The 15,128-nt window shown below is 39.7% G+C and overlaps 1 protein-coding gene across 1 annotated transcript in view; it reads right to left on the bottom strand.

Moving 5' to 3' along the window:
• SPTLC2 (serine palmitoyltransferase long chain base subunit 2) overlaps positions 1 to 15,128 on the bottom strand; it is a 125,222-nt gene that overhangs the window by 53,984 nt on the left and 56,110 nt on the right. The window contains exons 4-5 of the mRNA XM_053601233.1: positions 12,177 to 12,325; positions 8,173 to 8,297 (exon numbers count right to left, since the gene is read on the bottom strand). Of these exons, the coding sequence (XP_053457208.1) occupies positions 8,173 to 8,297; positions 12,177 to 12,325 (274 nt within the window). The remainder of the gene's footprint in view (positions 1 to 8,172; positions 8,298 to 12,176; positions 12,326 to 15,128) is intronic.

Raw genomic sequence — 15,128 nt, 5'->3', positions numbered from 1 at the left:
ATAGTTTCTTTCCCAGCTCTTTCTGCTGCAGCACCTAGGCATGGCGCTGCAGGCTAATAATTATATCTTATTAAGGAAATTTTGTACAACAGCAAAGCGATGAATTTTAAGAAGAAAAACAAGGCTTGGCACCTATAGTCAAGGCACCGGCCACTAGGGCTGGCAGGTTTGAACCCAGCCCAGACCTGCCAAACAACAACAACAACAACAACAAAAAAATAGCTGGGCGCTGTGGCAGGGTCCTGTAGTCCCAGCTACTTGGGAGGCTGAGGCAAGAGAATCGCTTAAGCCCAAGAGTTTGAGGTTGCTGAAAACAAGTATACATGATAATTTGTTTTCTATAAAGATACCTGCAAAGTAGATGAAAAATTCCACTTCTTAAATTTTATATCTTGGGCGGCGCCTGTGGCTCAGTGAGTAGGGCGCAGGCCCCATATGCCGAGGGTGTGGGTTCAAACCCAGCCCTGGCCAAACTGCAACAACAACAAAAAAATAGCCGGGTATTGTGGCGGGCGCCTGAGGCAAGAGAATCTCGTAAGCCCAAGAGTTAGAGGTTGCTGTGAGCCGTTTGACGCCAAGGCACTCTACTGAGGGCGGTACAGTGAGACTCTGTCTCTACAAAAAAAAAAATAAATAAATTTTATATCTTAAGTCCTGTGATTGACTTAAATAATCAGATTATAGCAGCAGGTTTTTAGGTTTTTATTTATGCCTAAAATCTGGTACATCAATCTTTTATAAGTTTTGGGTTCTCTAGTTTGAGGGAATTCCAGATGAGTTTTGGTATGATGTACTGTTTATTTCTGAGAAAAAGAAGCTAAGAGGGCCTGTGAAATGGAAGCTAAGAGCCTGTGAAAACGGCACTTTTCTCACTCATTGCTAACCAGGTGGAGGCAGGAGGACTACTTGATGCCAGGAGTTCAAGACCAGCCGGGACAACATAGCAAGATCCTGTCACCACGAAAATTTTTAAAAATTAGCTCTGAGTGTGATGGCATGCACCTATAGTCCCAGAGGCTCTGGAGGCTGAAGCAAGGGGATCACTTGAGTCCAGGAATTCCAGGTTACAAGTGAGCTATAACTGGGCCACTACACGCCAGCCTGGGTGACAGAGCTAAACCATGTGTCTTAAAAAAAAATTGCTATGGCGGTGCCTGTGGCTCAAAGGAGTAAGGCGCCAGCCCCATATGCTGGAGGTGGCCAGTTCAAACCCAGCCCCAGCCAAAAACTGCAAAAAAAAAAAAAAAATTGCTTAACTAGCCTAAAAAAAAAAAATTATATACATATATACACACACACAGATGGCTCTATCCACTGAAAGGTGGGAAACAGTGATATTTGTGTAGTAATAAACACACCTATTTTCCAGACCATGGTTTCTAAATACCATTCCCAAATAAAAAAAAAAAACTAGAACTCTATGGAGAACTGGTTAATTCTAAATCTGGGAAAAGAAAATACAAGATATGCCTGGAGCATCTTAGGGCACCAAAAATATGAAAGTGCTTTTAAAAAAATTGGTTGTTGCGGGCAGCGCCTGTGGCTCAAGGAGTAGGGCGCCGGTCCCATATGCCAGAGGCGGCGGGTTCAAACCCAGCCTTGGCCAAAAACCAAAAAAAAAAAAAAAAAAAAAAAATTGGTTGTTGCATATTCGAAGGACGCCGAATGAGCTCCCAATGGCCTAAACTCAAGCAACAAACAAAAAAAAGCAATCATGTTAGGTTATAACCCAAATAATAATTCACAAATCTACGCTGATATAAATAGATAGTGGAGAAGCAACAAATCTTCCTTACACTAAAATTCCAATTAGTAAGTGCAGAAGGAAGGAGAAAAAAACAGAACACCATTAGAATACCAAGGTAATAAGTGCCACCAGCAAGATCCACAGATTATATGCTAAATTTAGTAGGTAAAAGTTTAATCAGAAATGCTATTTATATAGTTTCAAAGTATCTCTGTCACAATATTTGATATTACAATGAGAAAAGTAGTAAAGTTTATAGCAGAAAACCCTTGCTGACACCTTAGCCAGAGATCAAGATTTACATCACCAGTAATACACATCAAAACAGTGAAGCCTCCCATAGGAGGCAATGAGAGAGCATCACCTCTGAGGCATCCTTCTCAACAACACAGGGAGTCAATCAGATCATGATAGCACAGCAGACAAACCCAGATTGAGAGACGTCAACAAAATAAATGACCAATACTTCTCAGAAGTGTCAAGGTCAGGAAAGACAAAGAAAAGACAGGAACTGTCAAAGATTGGGGGAGACTAAGGGGTTACAACAACTAAATGCAATGTGGATCCTCAACTGATCCTGCAACAGAAAAAGGCCATCAGTGGAAAAACTCATGAGAACCGTGTGAGTTCTGCACTTCAGTTGACAGCATCGTGGCACAGTCAATCTCTTAGCTGTGAGAGACGTTCCACTATTATGCAAGATGAAGGAAGCCAAATGAAGGGCATACAGGAACTCTGTGCTTCCACAACTCTTCTCTAAGTCTAAATTCAAGCTGGAAAAAAAGCACTAAAATTGAAAAAAATGAAACTGAATGTTTCCTCCAGTGTGCTTCCAGACTGGAAGGAAAGGGTTCTGGAATGGCCACCCACAAAATGGAGAGACTGAGCTACTTGAGGCCTGGCTTGAGGGAGGGTCGCACCGTTGGACCTTTCTGAATGGGAGTGTTTTGAGACCTAGAAGACTTCAAGACTAAACAGGAGCAGAAAAATCATGGATGTGACAAATTTTCAGCCATGAGAGGGGAAAGCTTCCTGTACAATGTAAGGGCCTGGAAGCCTTGTTGCCTGGACTCTGAAAGAATATCCTACTGCGCTGGCCTCTTAGACATTTAAGACATCTGATGAGGAGCTGACAGAAATCATCAGTTTGCTCTCAGGCAAGTAATACTTGTTAAAAGGCACAATAGAACATGTATGTGGATATTACCTATTTAGGTAATCCAAACAACTAAAGTAGAGGATGCGAAGGAGAAAATAAATACCTTTACAAGATTGTATAAATCCATACAAAAGGGAGATGGGATGAAAAACAAAATCTACCAGTGTAACTGGCTTATTGTACCCTCAATGAATCCCCAACAATAAAAAAAAAAAAAAAAAAGAAAAACAAAATCTACACTGGCTTTATGGGAGAACTTTTCAGATTCTTCCACACTACTTATTTATTCTGAGTTTCAAAACTATCCTTTTTTTGCAGTTTTTTGGCTGGGGCCGGGTTTGAGCCCGCCACCTCCAGTGTATGGGGCCAGCATCCTACTCTTTAAGCCACAGGCACTACCCCTCAAAACTATTCTAAAAGGCTTTATTTAAGCTTTACTTTTACCTCTATATTTGTCCACTATTTCCGTAACTCAAAGGAATTTGAAGCAGTAAATTCAATAAAATGGTGTAAGGACAACTGTGGAAAAAGTCAACAATAAAAAAGACAAAATAACCGGGCACAGTGGCACCTGTAATCCTAGCACTCAGGGAGGCTAAGGTGGGTGGATTGCCTAAGCTCATGAGTTTGAGACAACCTGAGCAAAAGCGAGACCCCCGTCTCTATTAAAATAGAAAAAACTGAGGCAAGAAGATTTTTTGAGCCCAAGAGTTGGAGGTTGCTGCGAGCTATGACGCCACAGCACTATACTCAGGGGTAACCGCTTGAGACTGTCTCAAAAAAAAAGACAAAATGTGAAAAGAAAAAAAAAAAAACAGAAAACATGAATCTGGGAAAAATAAAGAGAGGTTAGATTTTTCTTCTACAAGTCTTCAAATTCTTTACCTACCACTTTTGTTTTTCCACTCTACAATAAAAGGTCCCCTCCTACAAACACACACTATTTTATTTTCTTCTTTTCCCAGTTTAATATTTTTCTGGCAAAACATTCAATATCCTTATGTTCTTTTTGTTTATCCCCTCCTTTTTGACAGCTTTGTTCATTTCCGTGTTATCAATCTGTTTCTTCCCCCTTCTAATTTACTCTGAGGCTCTATTATATCTTTGGTTTGATAAGTATTAAATATCAGCAGTTCGGCAGCTGTGGCTCAGTGAGTAGGGCGCTGGCCCTATATACTGAAGGTGGCAGGTTCAAACCCAGCCCCAGCCAAACTGCAACAAAAAAATAGCCGGGCGTTGTGGCGGGCGCCTATAGTCCCAGCCGCTTGGCAGGCTGAGGTGAGAGAATCACCTAAGCCCAAGAGCTGGAGGTTGCTGTGAGCTGTGACCCCATAGACTCACCGAGGATGACAAAGTGAGACTCTGTCTCTAAAAAAGAAAAAAAAAAAAAATCAAAGGTTGATATCTAAGTGTTTAGATAAGTTGTAATATATTAACATTTCTTTTAGTTCAAAATATTTTTATTTTCCTTGGTATTTTCTTCTTTGGACTATGGGTTAGAGACATGTTGTTTAATTTTCAAATATTCAAAGATGATTATAATTTAATTCCACTGTGCTTGGAGAACACACTTTGTTCAGGCATTAGGTTAAAGGATTTAAATACATTATTGCTTTTAATTTTCACAACTCTACGAACTGCGTACTATTATCACCCAACTTTACATCTGAGGAAACTCTTGGTCAGGAGTTAAAATCTTGCCCAAGGTCATAAGCACAGTCACAAGTAAGTGACTCAATATAAAGCTTCTGCCTCTAGAACATATGTTTCTAATTAACAGACTGCCTCCTCCAGCCATTAAACTGAAAATTAACCACCTTACCTAGAAATTTAGTATCAGATTCAAAAAATTACTAAAACTGGATTAGTTACTGCCTTTAACAGATTTAATGATATTTAATAAGATTTCAACTATAATGTTCGATTTAGAAGATAAACCTCTAAGGTAGTACCTACCATGTCTGTACAGAAAAAATCTAACTCTACATCATGCTTTGTTAGAATTTGTGAGCATACAGGGAGAAGATGATGAGATATTTAATCTCATATTTAATCTCATGAGATATTTAATCTCATTTTTCTTAGAAAAATTCTAAGAAATTCCCAAAAAGAATCTCAGGGGTTTTTTTGTTCATTTTTTGAGACTTTGCCACCCGGTCTACAGTGCAATGGTATGATCATAGTTCACAGAAACCTCAAACTTTTGGGCTCAAGCCACCCTTCTGCTTCTGCCTCAGCCTCCCAAGTGGCTGGGACTACAGATATGCACCACTATGCCCAGCTAATTTTTCTATTTTTTGAAGAAACAGGGTCTTGCTCTTCCTGAGGCTGGTCTCAAACTCCCAACTTCAAGCGATCCACACCTCAGCCTCCCAAAGTGCTAAGATTATAGGCATGAGGGTGGGCACCTCTACTAAGTAGTTAAGGAGGAATTTTTCTTTTTTTGAGACAGTCTCACTATGTCGCCCTGGATAGAGTGCCATGGTGTCACAGCTCACAGCAACCTCTAACTCTTGGGCTTATGCGATTCTCTTGCCTCAGCCTCCCAAGTAGCTGGGACTACAGGCGCCCGCCACAATGCCCAGGCTATGTTTTGTTGCAGTTGTCATTGTTGTTTAGCTGGCCCGGGCCAGGTTCAAAACCGCCAGCCTTGGTGCGTGTGGCCGGTGCTGTAACCACTATGCTACCGGCGCCAAGCCAACGCTATACATTTCTATGTGAACAATGCTTTAGCTTTATCCTACAAGTTGTAATATATTAACATTTCTTTTAGTTCAAAATATTTTTATTTTCCTTGGTATTTTCTTCTTTGGACTATGGGTTAGAGACATGTTGTTTAATTTTCAAATATTCAAAGATGATTATAATTTAATTCCACTGTGCTTGGAGAACACACTTTGAATAATTTTAATACTTTTAAATTGATTAAAACTTGTTTAATAGGTTTCAGTGCCTCTGGCTCAAGCGGCTAAGGCACCAGCCACATATACCTGAGCTGACAGATTTGAATCCAGCCTGGGCCCACCAAACAACAATGAAGGCTGTAACCAAAAAACAGCCAGGCATTATGACGGGGCACCTGTAGTCCCAGCTACTTGGGAGGCGGAGGCAGGAGAATCGCTTGAGCCCAGGAGTTGGAGGTTGCTGTGAGCTGTGATGCCACGGCACTCTACCCAGGGTGAAAGCCTGAGGCTCTGTCTCAAAAAAAATAAACAATAAAAAAACAAAAAAAACCTTGTTTAATAGTAGAATATAGTCTATCTTGGTAAATGTTTTGCTGTTGCTGGGTAAAGTGTTGCATAAATTACATCAATTGGTTGATAGTGCTTTCCAAGTGTTCTACATTCTTACTGATTTTCTGTTTAGTTCTTCTATCAATTAAGAGAGAGGGGTTAATATCTCTAATTACAATTTTGGATTTGTCTACTTCTCTTTTCAGTTTCATCAATTTTTGCTTCATGTACTCTGAAGCTCTGTTATTAGGTACCTACACATTTAAAATTACATCCTTTGGATGAATTAACTCCTTAATCATCATGCAATGTTACTCTTTTTTTTTTTTTGTGGCCCTCGGTAGAATGCCCTGGCATCACACTTTATGGCCCTCGGTAGAATGCCCTGGCATCACACAGCTCACAGCAACCTCCAACTCCTGGGCTTAAGCGATTCTCTTGCCTCAGCCTCCCGAGTAGCTGGGACCACAGGCGCCTGCCACAACGCCCAGCTATTTTTTGGTTGCAGTTCAGCCAGGGCCGGGTTTGAACCCACCACCCTCGGTATATGGGGCCAGCGCCTTACCGACTGAGCCACAGGCGCCGCCCGCAATGTTACTCTTTATTCCTAGAAATATTTCTTGCTCTGAAATCTTTGTTTATATTGTTACTTTGAATTTCTTTTGACTATTATTTTCTATCCTTTTACTTTTAACTTTTGTATCTTTATATTTAAAACAGATTGCTATTTTATATGTGGTATTAGAAATCTACTTAATTTTATCTGTCAATGTCTGTCTTCCAATTGGAATATATAAATCATTTATACTTAATGTAATATTAATAAGGTTGAGTTTAAATCTCTATCTTGCTGCTTATTTTCTGTTTGTCCCATCTGTCCCTCACAGACCCATACGCTGTGTAACTAAAAAGGAATTCAGAGTTAACTTAGTCCAATACCTCATTTTTACAAAGGAAATTTTCAGGATCAGAAAGTCTGACATGCTTTACAGTCACATAGCTAAGTTTGACCATATAACTAACAAAACAAGTAAGGAAAACCTCAAATCTCCTGCCTGAGTCAATCCATTATTTTTTCAATTCACCATTTTTTGATATCAATGTTAAAATGAGAATAAATAACCCCAACGCTTCTTTTAAGCCAATAGCGCCAATCTACTAAAATGTAATTTATAAAGTCTCTTTTCAATTGCTCCATTACAAACTCTACCCAGGGGCAAGGGGAAATACATACAAAATACATAAACTTTGCTTATATATATCTAAGCTACACATGTTGCAGTAAGAATAAGTATTAGGGTAACTACATATTTTAATTTTCAACTTAGGAAAAACCATCTGTTAAATAACTTTTCAAACTAAACCTTTGTTTCATAATTTTAGTCTTCTACTAGTTTTTATTTATCTGAATCCCTTCAGAAATCTGTCTGAAATTAAAAAGAGTTTTCTCTCTTTTTTTTTTTGCAGTTTTTGGCCCAGGCAGGGTTTGAACCCGCCACCTCCGGTATATGGGGCTGGCACCCTACTCCATTGAGCCACAGGTGCCCCCCTAAAAAGAGTTTTCTAATGGAAGAGGGAAAGATCATGGGTTCTAGTAACAATAAGGAAGCTCCAACTGATAAAATTCTCCATGGGAATTACTCTAAAGTGTGGCTGTTTTTTTTTTTTTTTTTGAGACAGTCTCACTATGTCACCCTCGGTAGAGTGCTGTGGTATCACAGCTCACAGCAACCTCAAACTCTTGGGCTTAAGCAATTCTCTTTGTCTCAGCCTCCTAGGTAGCTGGGACTATAGGCGCCCACCACAACGCCCAGCTATTTTTTTACTGCAGTTGTCATTGTTGTTTAGCTGGCCCGGGCCAGATTCAAACCAGCCAGCCTTGGTGCATGTGGCCAGTGCTATAACCACTATGATAGCTAAGGGTACTGAGCCTGTTTACTCTAAGTTTACGATAGCTTCTGGCTTCCTCTGAATGTTTTTCAAAACAAAAGAAAATATATATTAGGGATTTTTCATAAATGACAGTATCTTACTTTGCCAACAAGAGCAGGAATGTTCATTGAATTTGTCGCAAATCCCATGCCATATGCCATAGCAGCTTCTACTCCCAAGAACCATGCTACAAGTTTCTCTAGTTCTTCATGCTTGTCCAGGTTTCCTGTAGGAAGAAGTTAAAAGTCAGTATCACAAAATCCTGAATTTAAGAATTACTCATAACTTTATAAAAAAGAAATCATATTCCCCGCATTATCACCTTTCAGACTAAGATCGGTGAAGAAGTCAGTATCATGAAGAGTGAAGGCTTATAAAAAACACAACAGTTAAATAAATTGAGATTCAGTACCAAAATCTTCTTCCTTGAAGAAGGATGCCAATAATTTCTCCCATTCCTGTTTATGCATGCCAATTCCCAGGGCTAGGTGTTAAGAGGCTTAGCAAAAACTGTTTTTATGTTAATACTTTTTTGAAGTCAGCTGCCATGTAAAACAGCCTCACTGGCTCACTGTAAACAAAGACCATGTGGAGAGAGGTGGGCTCTGGAGCGTAAGAGACCATGGAAGAAGGGGAGAGGCAGGTGAGGGGAGATGTCTTGCCAGGCTTCAGCCCTTCCCACCACTCAGCTGAGTTAATGGACATTTGAGTTAAGCCATCTTGAGAACTCTATCCTCAAGCCTGATGGCCGACCCAGTGCCACATGGAGCTAAGACAGCACAATCAAATAAATATTGGTTGTTTATTAAACCACTCTGTTTTGAGATGGTTTATTATGCAGCAAAAGACACATAAAAAAAAAATTCCCTTACTTTGACCTGACTGGTAAAATTTATACTGTGATTTTACATTGACATTCAAATCCTAAGGACTGGACAACAGGGCAGAGAGAAAAGATCCTGAGGAAGGAAAGTGTTGAACTTGGACACTTAAGTTTATGCCTTAAGGTGAATCAAGTCACTCAGAACTTCTCTGAGACTGTTTCTTATCTGCAAAATACCAACAATAATTTCCCTATCTACCTCATGACACTGTTGTGAAGGTCAAAAAAGATAACACATTCAAGTACTTTAAAATATAAAAGGCCATAAAGATATAAGATATGTTTACTATATGTTGTCATTGCACAATGTTCCCTTAACCTTGTCATTAGATCAAACCTCCTGTAATTTCTGAAATATCATCTGGAAAATATCCCATTTTCTAGTTGAAAATCATCACAAAACTGGAAGAACAAGAAATAAAATGTCTCGGTGCTCATAGCTCAGGGGTTAGGGCGGCAGCCACATACACTCAGGCTAGCGGGTTTGATCCTGGCTGCGGCCTGCTAAATAACGACAGCTACAACCAAAAAATAGCCAGGCACAGTGGTGGGTGCCTGTAGTCCCAGCTACTTGGAATGCTGAGGCAAGAGAATCGCTTAAGCCCAAAAGTTTGAGGTTGCTGTGAGCTGTGACACCATAGCACTCTACCAAGGGTGACACAGTGACACTCTGTCTCAAAAAAATAAATAAAAGAAATAAAAGCAGGGCCGCGCCTGAGCTCAAAGGAGTAGGGCGCCGGCCCCATATACCAGAGGTGGTAGGTTCAAACCCAGCCCCAGCCCAAAACTGCAAAAAATAAAAATAAAAATAAAAAAAAGAAAGAAAGAAAAGCACAAACCTCCATTTTTTATTAATCAGGAGATACTTATAATCCTAAACACAACTAATGAAAATAGAAAACATACGGATGGTGCCCAAAAAAATGTATAAACATTTTAAGCAATGTTATCTATGTATCATTTTTCAAAGTTGAATTGAAGGTACTGTTACTGGTCAAGTTACCTACACATGCTATGCACATCCATTTTGCCTGCAATTCACATACCTTTTGGAAATGACTGATTTTACTTCCAACGAGATCTCTTAAAATGTGTATACTTTTTTTGGCACAACCCTCCCTCCCCCTCCGGTATAAGGATGGTGTTATAGGTTGAGTTGTGGCCCACCTAAAAGATAATTTGAAGTCATCTCAACACCTTAAAATGTAACATTTGGAAACTAGGTCTTTACAGAGGTAATCAAGTTAAAATGAGGTTATTAGGGTAATTCTAACATCCATATAAAAAGGAGAAATTTAGACACAGGGACAGAAGGAGTGCCAAGGACAACATGTGATGTACAGGAAGATGGCTATGGGACTGAAGTACTACATCTGAAGCATTATAAATGTGATCCATGTAACCAAAAATATTTGTTCCCTCATAATACTTTGAAGTAAAGAAATTTAGTCTCATAATTCTGGAGACTAGAAGTATGGGGTCAGGGAGTCATCAAGGCCACGCTCTCTTGGACAGGTCTAGTGGAGAACCTTTTCTAGCTTCTGGTGTCTGCCAGCAATCCTTGGAATTCCTTGGAGGTCTTGAAGATCTGTAACTTACAAATACAGTTTGAAATGCCCAATTTAAATAATAGACTAGAGGATATGAAAGGCTGCATAATTTTATTTTTACCTTTTGATGTCTTCATTTTGTTTTAAATTTAGTGAATTGATAAGAGTCGCTATGGTAGGCTGGGCATGGTGGCTCACGCCTATAATCCTAGTACTCTGGGAAGCCGAGGCTGGTGAGCTCACAGGTTCAAGACCAGCCTCAGCCAAAGTGAGACCCCATCTCTAAAAATAGCTGGGCATTGTGGCAAGCACCTATAGTCCTAGCTGCTTGGGAGGCTGAGGCAAGAGAATCACTTGAGTCCAAGAGTCTGAGGTTGCTGCGAGCTGTGATGCCACAGCACTCAACCAAGAGTGACAAAGTGAGACTCTGTCTCAAAAAAAGAAAGAAAAATAGCTGGGTGTTGTGGCAGGCATCTGTAGTCCCAGCTACTTGGGAGGCTGAGGCAAGAGGATCACCTGAGTCCAAGAGTCTGAGGTTGCTGTGAGCTATGACCTCATGGCACTTTACCAAAGGTAACAGAGTAAGAATCGGTCATAAAATAAAATAAATTAAAAAATAAAATCCAATAAAACAAAATAATAAAATAAAATAAAATTGCAGATGCCATCTCAGGCTCTGCCTGAGCTGGTTTTTCATTAAAGCTAGCTTTGAAAAAAGAAGAAAAGAAAAATAAATCCAGAAAGTTGTTTACAACTTCTATATTTATCAGTTTTCTAAAACAAAATGAAAAAAATTTTAGATCTTCCTTCTTACTAAAATAAATTAAATCTCTTTATACAAAGTTGTTAATCCTTTACATTTTATAGACACATAATAATAGTTTACATTTTTTGAATGTCTACTATGTTCCAAGTGCTTTACATGCATTAGCTTAGATAATTCTTGAAACAGCTCTATAAAGCAGGAATTATTAGTCCAAATTTGCCAGAATGAAAAATCAACGGATTAATGCCTTATATGCTTGTGCACCGATAAGTTGAATTCTTCACCAACATCATTTGCAAAAGCCAAAAAAACAACATTAAAGTTGTAAATGAAACAAATACTTATGGGACTTTTCTAGGGACATACTGGAAATGATAAAATATATCTCAAAATGTGCTGAAAGCATTAAAATCATTCATTACTTCAGAAAAAGAAAGCATTCTTTACCTTACCTAAAGGACAAGGCCAAGTGAGTGTTTGGACACTTAATACTACAGCTCTGGCTTGGCACCTGTAGCTCAAGCAGCTAAGGCGCTAGCTACATACCCCAGAGCTCGCAGGTTTGAATCCAGCCCGGACAAACAACAATGAGAACTACAACAAAACAATAGCCAAGCGTTGTGACGGGGACCTGTAGTCCAGCTACTTGGGACCCTGAGGCAAGCGAATTGCCTAAGCCCAAGAGTTACAGCTATGATTTAATTTAAAGAAAAAAAAAGCACAAGAGTTGGAGGTTGCTGTGAGTTGTGATGGCATGGCACTCTACCCACGGCAACAGCTTGAGGCTTTGTCTCAAAAAAACAAAACAAAAAAAACCTCAGCTCTGTATCAGTATTATTAACTCTTAAGTAAAAATATAAAAAAAAAAAAAAAAAACCACACCTGGCTAAACATAGCTTCACTTACCAATTTCCTGCCGAGTGCTGCACACTCCAACTCCATACTCTTCTAGGACTTTGGCAGCTGCCTCTTGACATGATCCAGTATTCCGTGCAAATCCAAGATAGTTGTAGGAACCCATGTTTATAACATCTTTAATTATATTCCCTGTATACCTATGTTACAAAAAGCATAAAAATTAATGAAACTCATGAGTAAAAAAATGGCTAAATATAATAGCAAATGCATTGGTAACACAAAAAGAAGCATCACAAAGTACGAAATCTATATGAAAAGAATCTCAAACTCAATACGAATTAGGGAAGTAAAAGTTAAAACAAAATGCCAATTTTCATTTCTTAATAGTGCTAAAGATTTAAAACCTGATCATATCAAATGTTCACCAGTATGGCCTCACATGCCATAGATAAGAATATTAATCACACTAATTACAGTCTTAAGAATCTGTGAGCATTTAAGCTGGGTGCATAAATATTTAGAATTGAAATGACTTCTTGTTGTATTTTTCCCTTGACTAATGTGAAATGACCATCTTTGTCTTTGTCGACTTTAGTTGCTTTAAATCCACATGTATCTGAAAATAAGATTGTAACCCTCTTTTCTTCTGAATTCCGTTTGCCTGAAAAACTGTCTTCTAGCCCTTAACTCTGAGTTTTAATTTGCCTTTTGAGGCTAGGTATGTTTCCTGCAGACAGCAAATGGATGGCTTGTGCTTTTTAATCCAGTCAGCCAATCTATGCCTCTTCAGGGGGGAATTTGAGCCATTAACATTTATTGAGATAATTGATAACTGTGGTAGTATTCTATTCATCTTATTTGGTCAGAGTCCATTGCTTAGTTTTATCTTTTGCATCATCGTGGAAGTTAGGTTCTGTTCTTTAATTTCTGAGTTCTTACTTTGCTGCTGATCCACTGTGATGGTCAGTGTGTAGAACAGGTTGAAGTATTTCCTGTAGAGCTGGTCTTGTTGTGGCGAATTTCCTCAATGTTTGCAAATCAGTAAAAGATTTTTCTGTCAATTTTAAAGCTTAGCTTAGCAGGATATAGAATTCTGGGCTGGAAATTGTTCTGTTTAAGTAGATTAAAGGTAGATGACCATTGTCTTCTGGCTTGAAAAGTTTCATTAGAGAAGTCTGCAGTCACCTGATAGATTTGCCCCTGTAGGTCAACTGGCGCTTACTCCTGACAGCTTGCAAAATCTTTTCTTTTGTCTTGACTTTGGACAGGTTCATCACAATGTACCTTGGAGAAGCTCTATTTGAGTTGAGGCGACCTGGGGTGCAATATTCCTCTAAAAGGAGTGTGTCAGAGTGTTTGGTGCTATTTGGGAAATTTTCATTTATAATATTCTCTAGTATGGCTTCCAACAAATGGGACTTAATTAAACTAAAAAGCTTCGTACAGCTTAGGAGACAACAACCAAAGCAAATAGACAACCTACACAAAGGGAAAGGGTATTTGCATATTTTGAATCAGACAAAAGCTTGATAACTAGGATCTAGACATAACTCAAATTAATCCACATGAAAAAAGCCAACAATCCCATATATCAATGGGCAAGAGAGATAAATAAAACCTTCTCTAAAGAAGACAGACGAATGGCTAGCAAACATATGAAAAAATGCTCGTCACCCCTAATTATTAGAGAAATGCAAATGGCTAGCACACATATGAAAAAATGCTCATCACCCCTAATTATTAGAGAAATGCAAATCAAAACCGCCCTGATATATCATCTAACCCCATGAGAATGGCCCACATCACAAAATCTCAAAACTGCATATGCTGGCATGGATGTGGAGAGAAAGGAACACTTTTACTCTACTGGTGGGACTGCAAACTAATGCAACCTTTTGGGAAGGAAGTACAGAGAACCCTTAAAGAACTCAAGCTAGGGGCGGTGCCTGTGGCTCAGTGGGTAGGACGCCGGCCCCATTTACTGAGAGTGGTGGGCTCAAACCCGGCCCCAGCCAAATTACAACAAACAAATAGACAGGAGTTGTGGCGGGCACTTGTAGTCCCAGCTACATGGGAGGCTGAAGAGAATTGCCTAAGCTCAGGAGTTGGAGGTTGCTGTGAGCTGTGTGATACCACAGCACTCTACCAAGGGCGATAAAGTGAGACTCTGTCTCTACAAAAAAAAAAAAAAGAACTCAGCTCGGCACCTGTGGCTCAAGCAGCTAAGGTGCCAGCCACATACACTTGAGCTGGCGGCTTCGAATCCAGCCAGGGCCTGCCAAACAACAATGACGGCTGCAACCAAAGAATAGCCGAGTGTTGTGGCAGGCACCTGTAGTCCCAGCTATTTGGGAGCGAGAGGCAGAAGAATCACTTGAGCCCAGGAGTTGGAGGTTGCTGTGAGGTGTGATGCCATGGCACTTTACCCAGGGCAACAGCTTGAGGCTCTGTCTCAAAAAAAAAAAGAAGAAGAAGAAGAAGAAGAACTCAAGCTAGACCTCTCACTTGATCCTGCAAACCCATTAATGGGCATCTACCCAGAAGGAAACAAATCCTTTTCATAAGGACATTTGCACTAGATTGTTTATCACAGTTCAATTTACAATCACCTAAATGTGGAAACAACCTAAATACCCACCAACCCAGGAATGGATTACCAAGCTGTGGTATATGTATACCATGGAATACTCTTCAGCCATTAAAAAAAAGGGAGACTTTACATCCTTTGTATTAACCTGGATGGAAGTGGAACACATTCTTCTTAGTAAAGCATCACAAGAATAGAGAAGCATGAATCTTGAGTATTCAATTTTGATATGAGGATAATTAATGACCTAGTACACGGTGGGGGGTGGGGAAGGGGAGAGCAGAGAGAGAAAGAGAAGGAGGTGGGGGAGAGGGGAGGAAAGGAAGAGCAGAGAAGGGAAGGAGGGAGGTGGGTAGGGTCTCAGTGTGTGACACACCTTTTGGGGTCAAGACACAGTGTAAGAGGGACTTTAC

Source organism: Nycticebus coucang, chromosome 9 (genome assembly GCF_027406575.1).
Source record: "Nycticebus coucang isolate mNycCou1 chromosome 9, mNycCou1.pri, whole genome shotgun sequence".
Lineage (NCBI taxonomy): Eukaryota > Metazoa > Chordata > Mammalia > Primates > Lorisidae > Nycticebus > Nycticebus coucang.
This window is presented reverse-complemented; position numbering and strand designations above follow the sequence as displayed.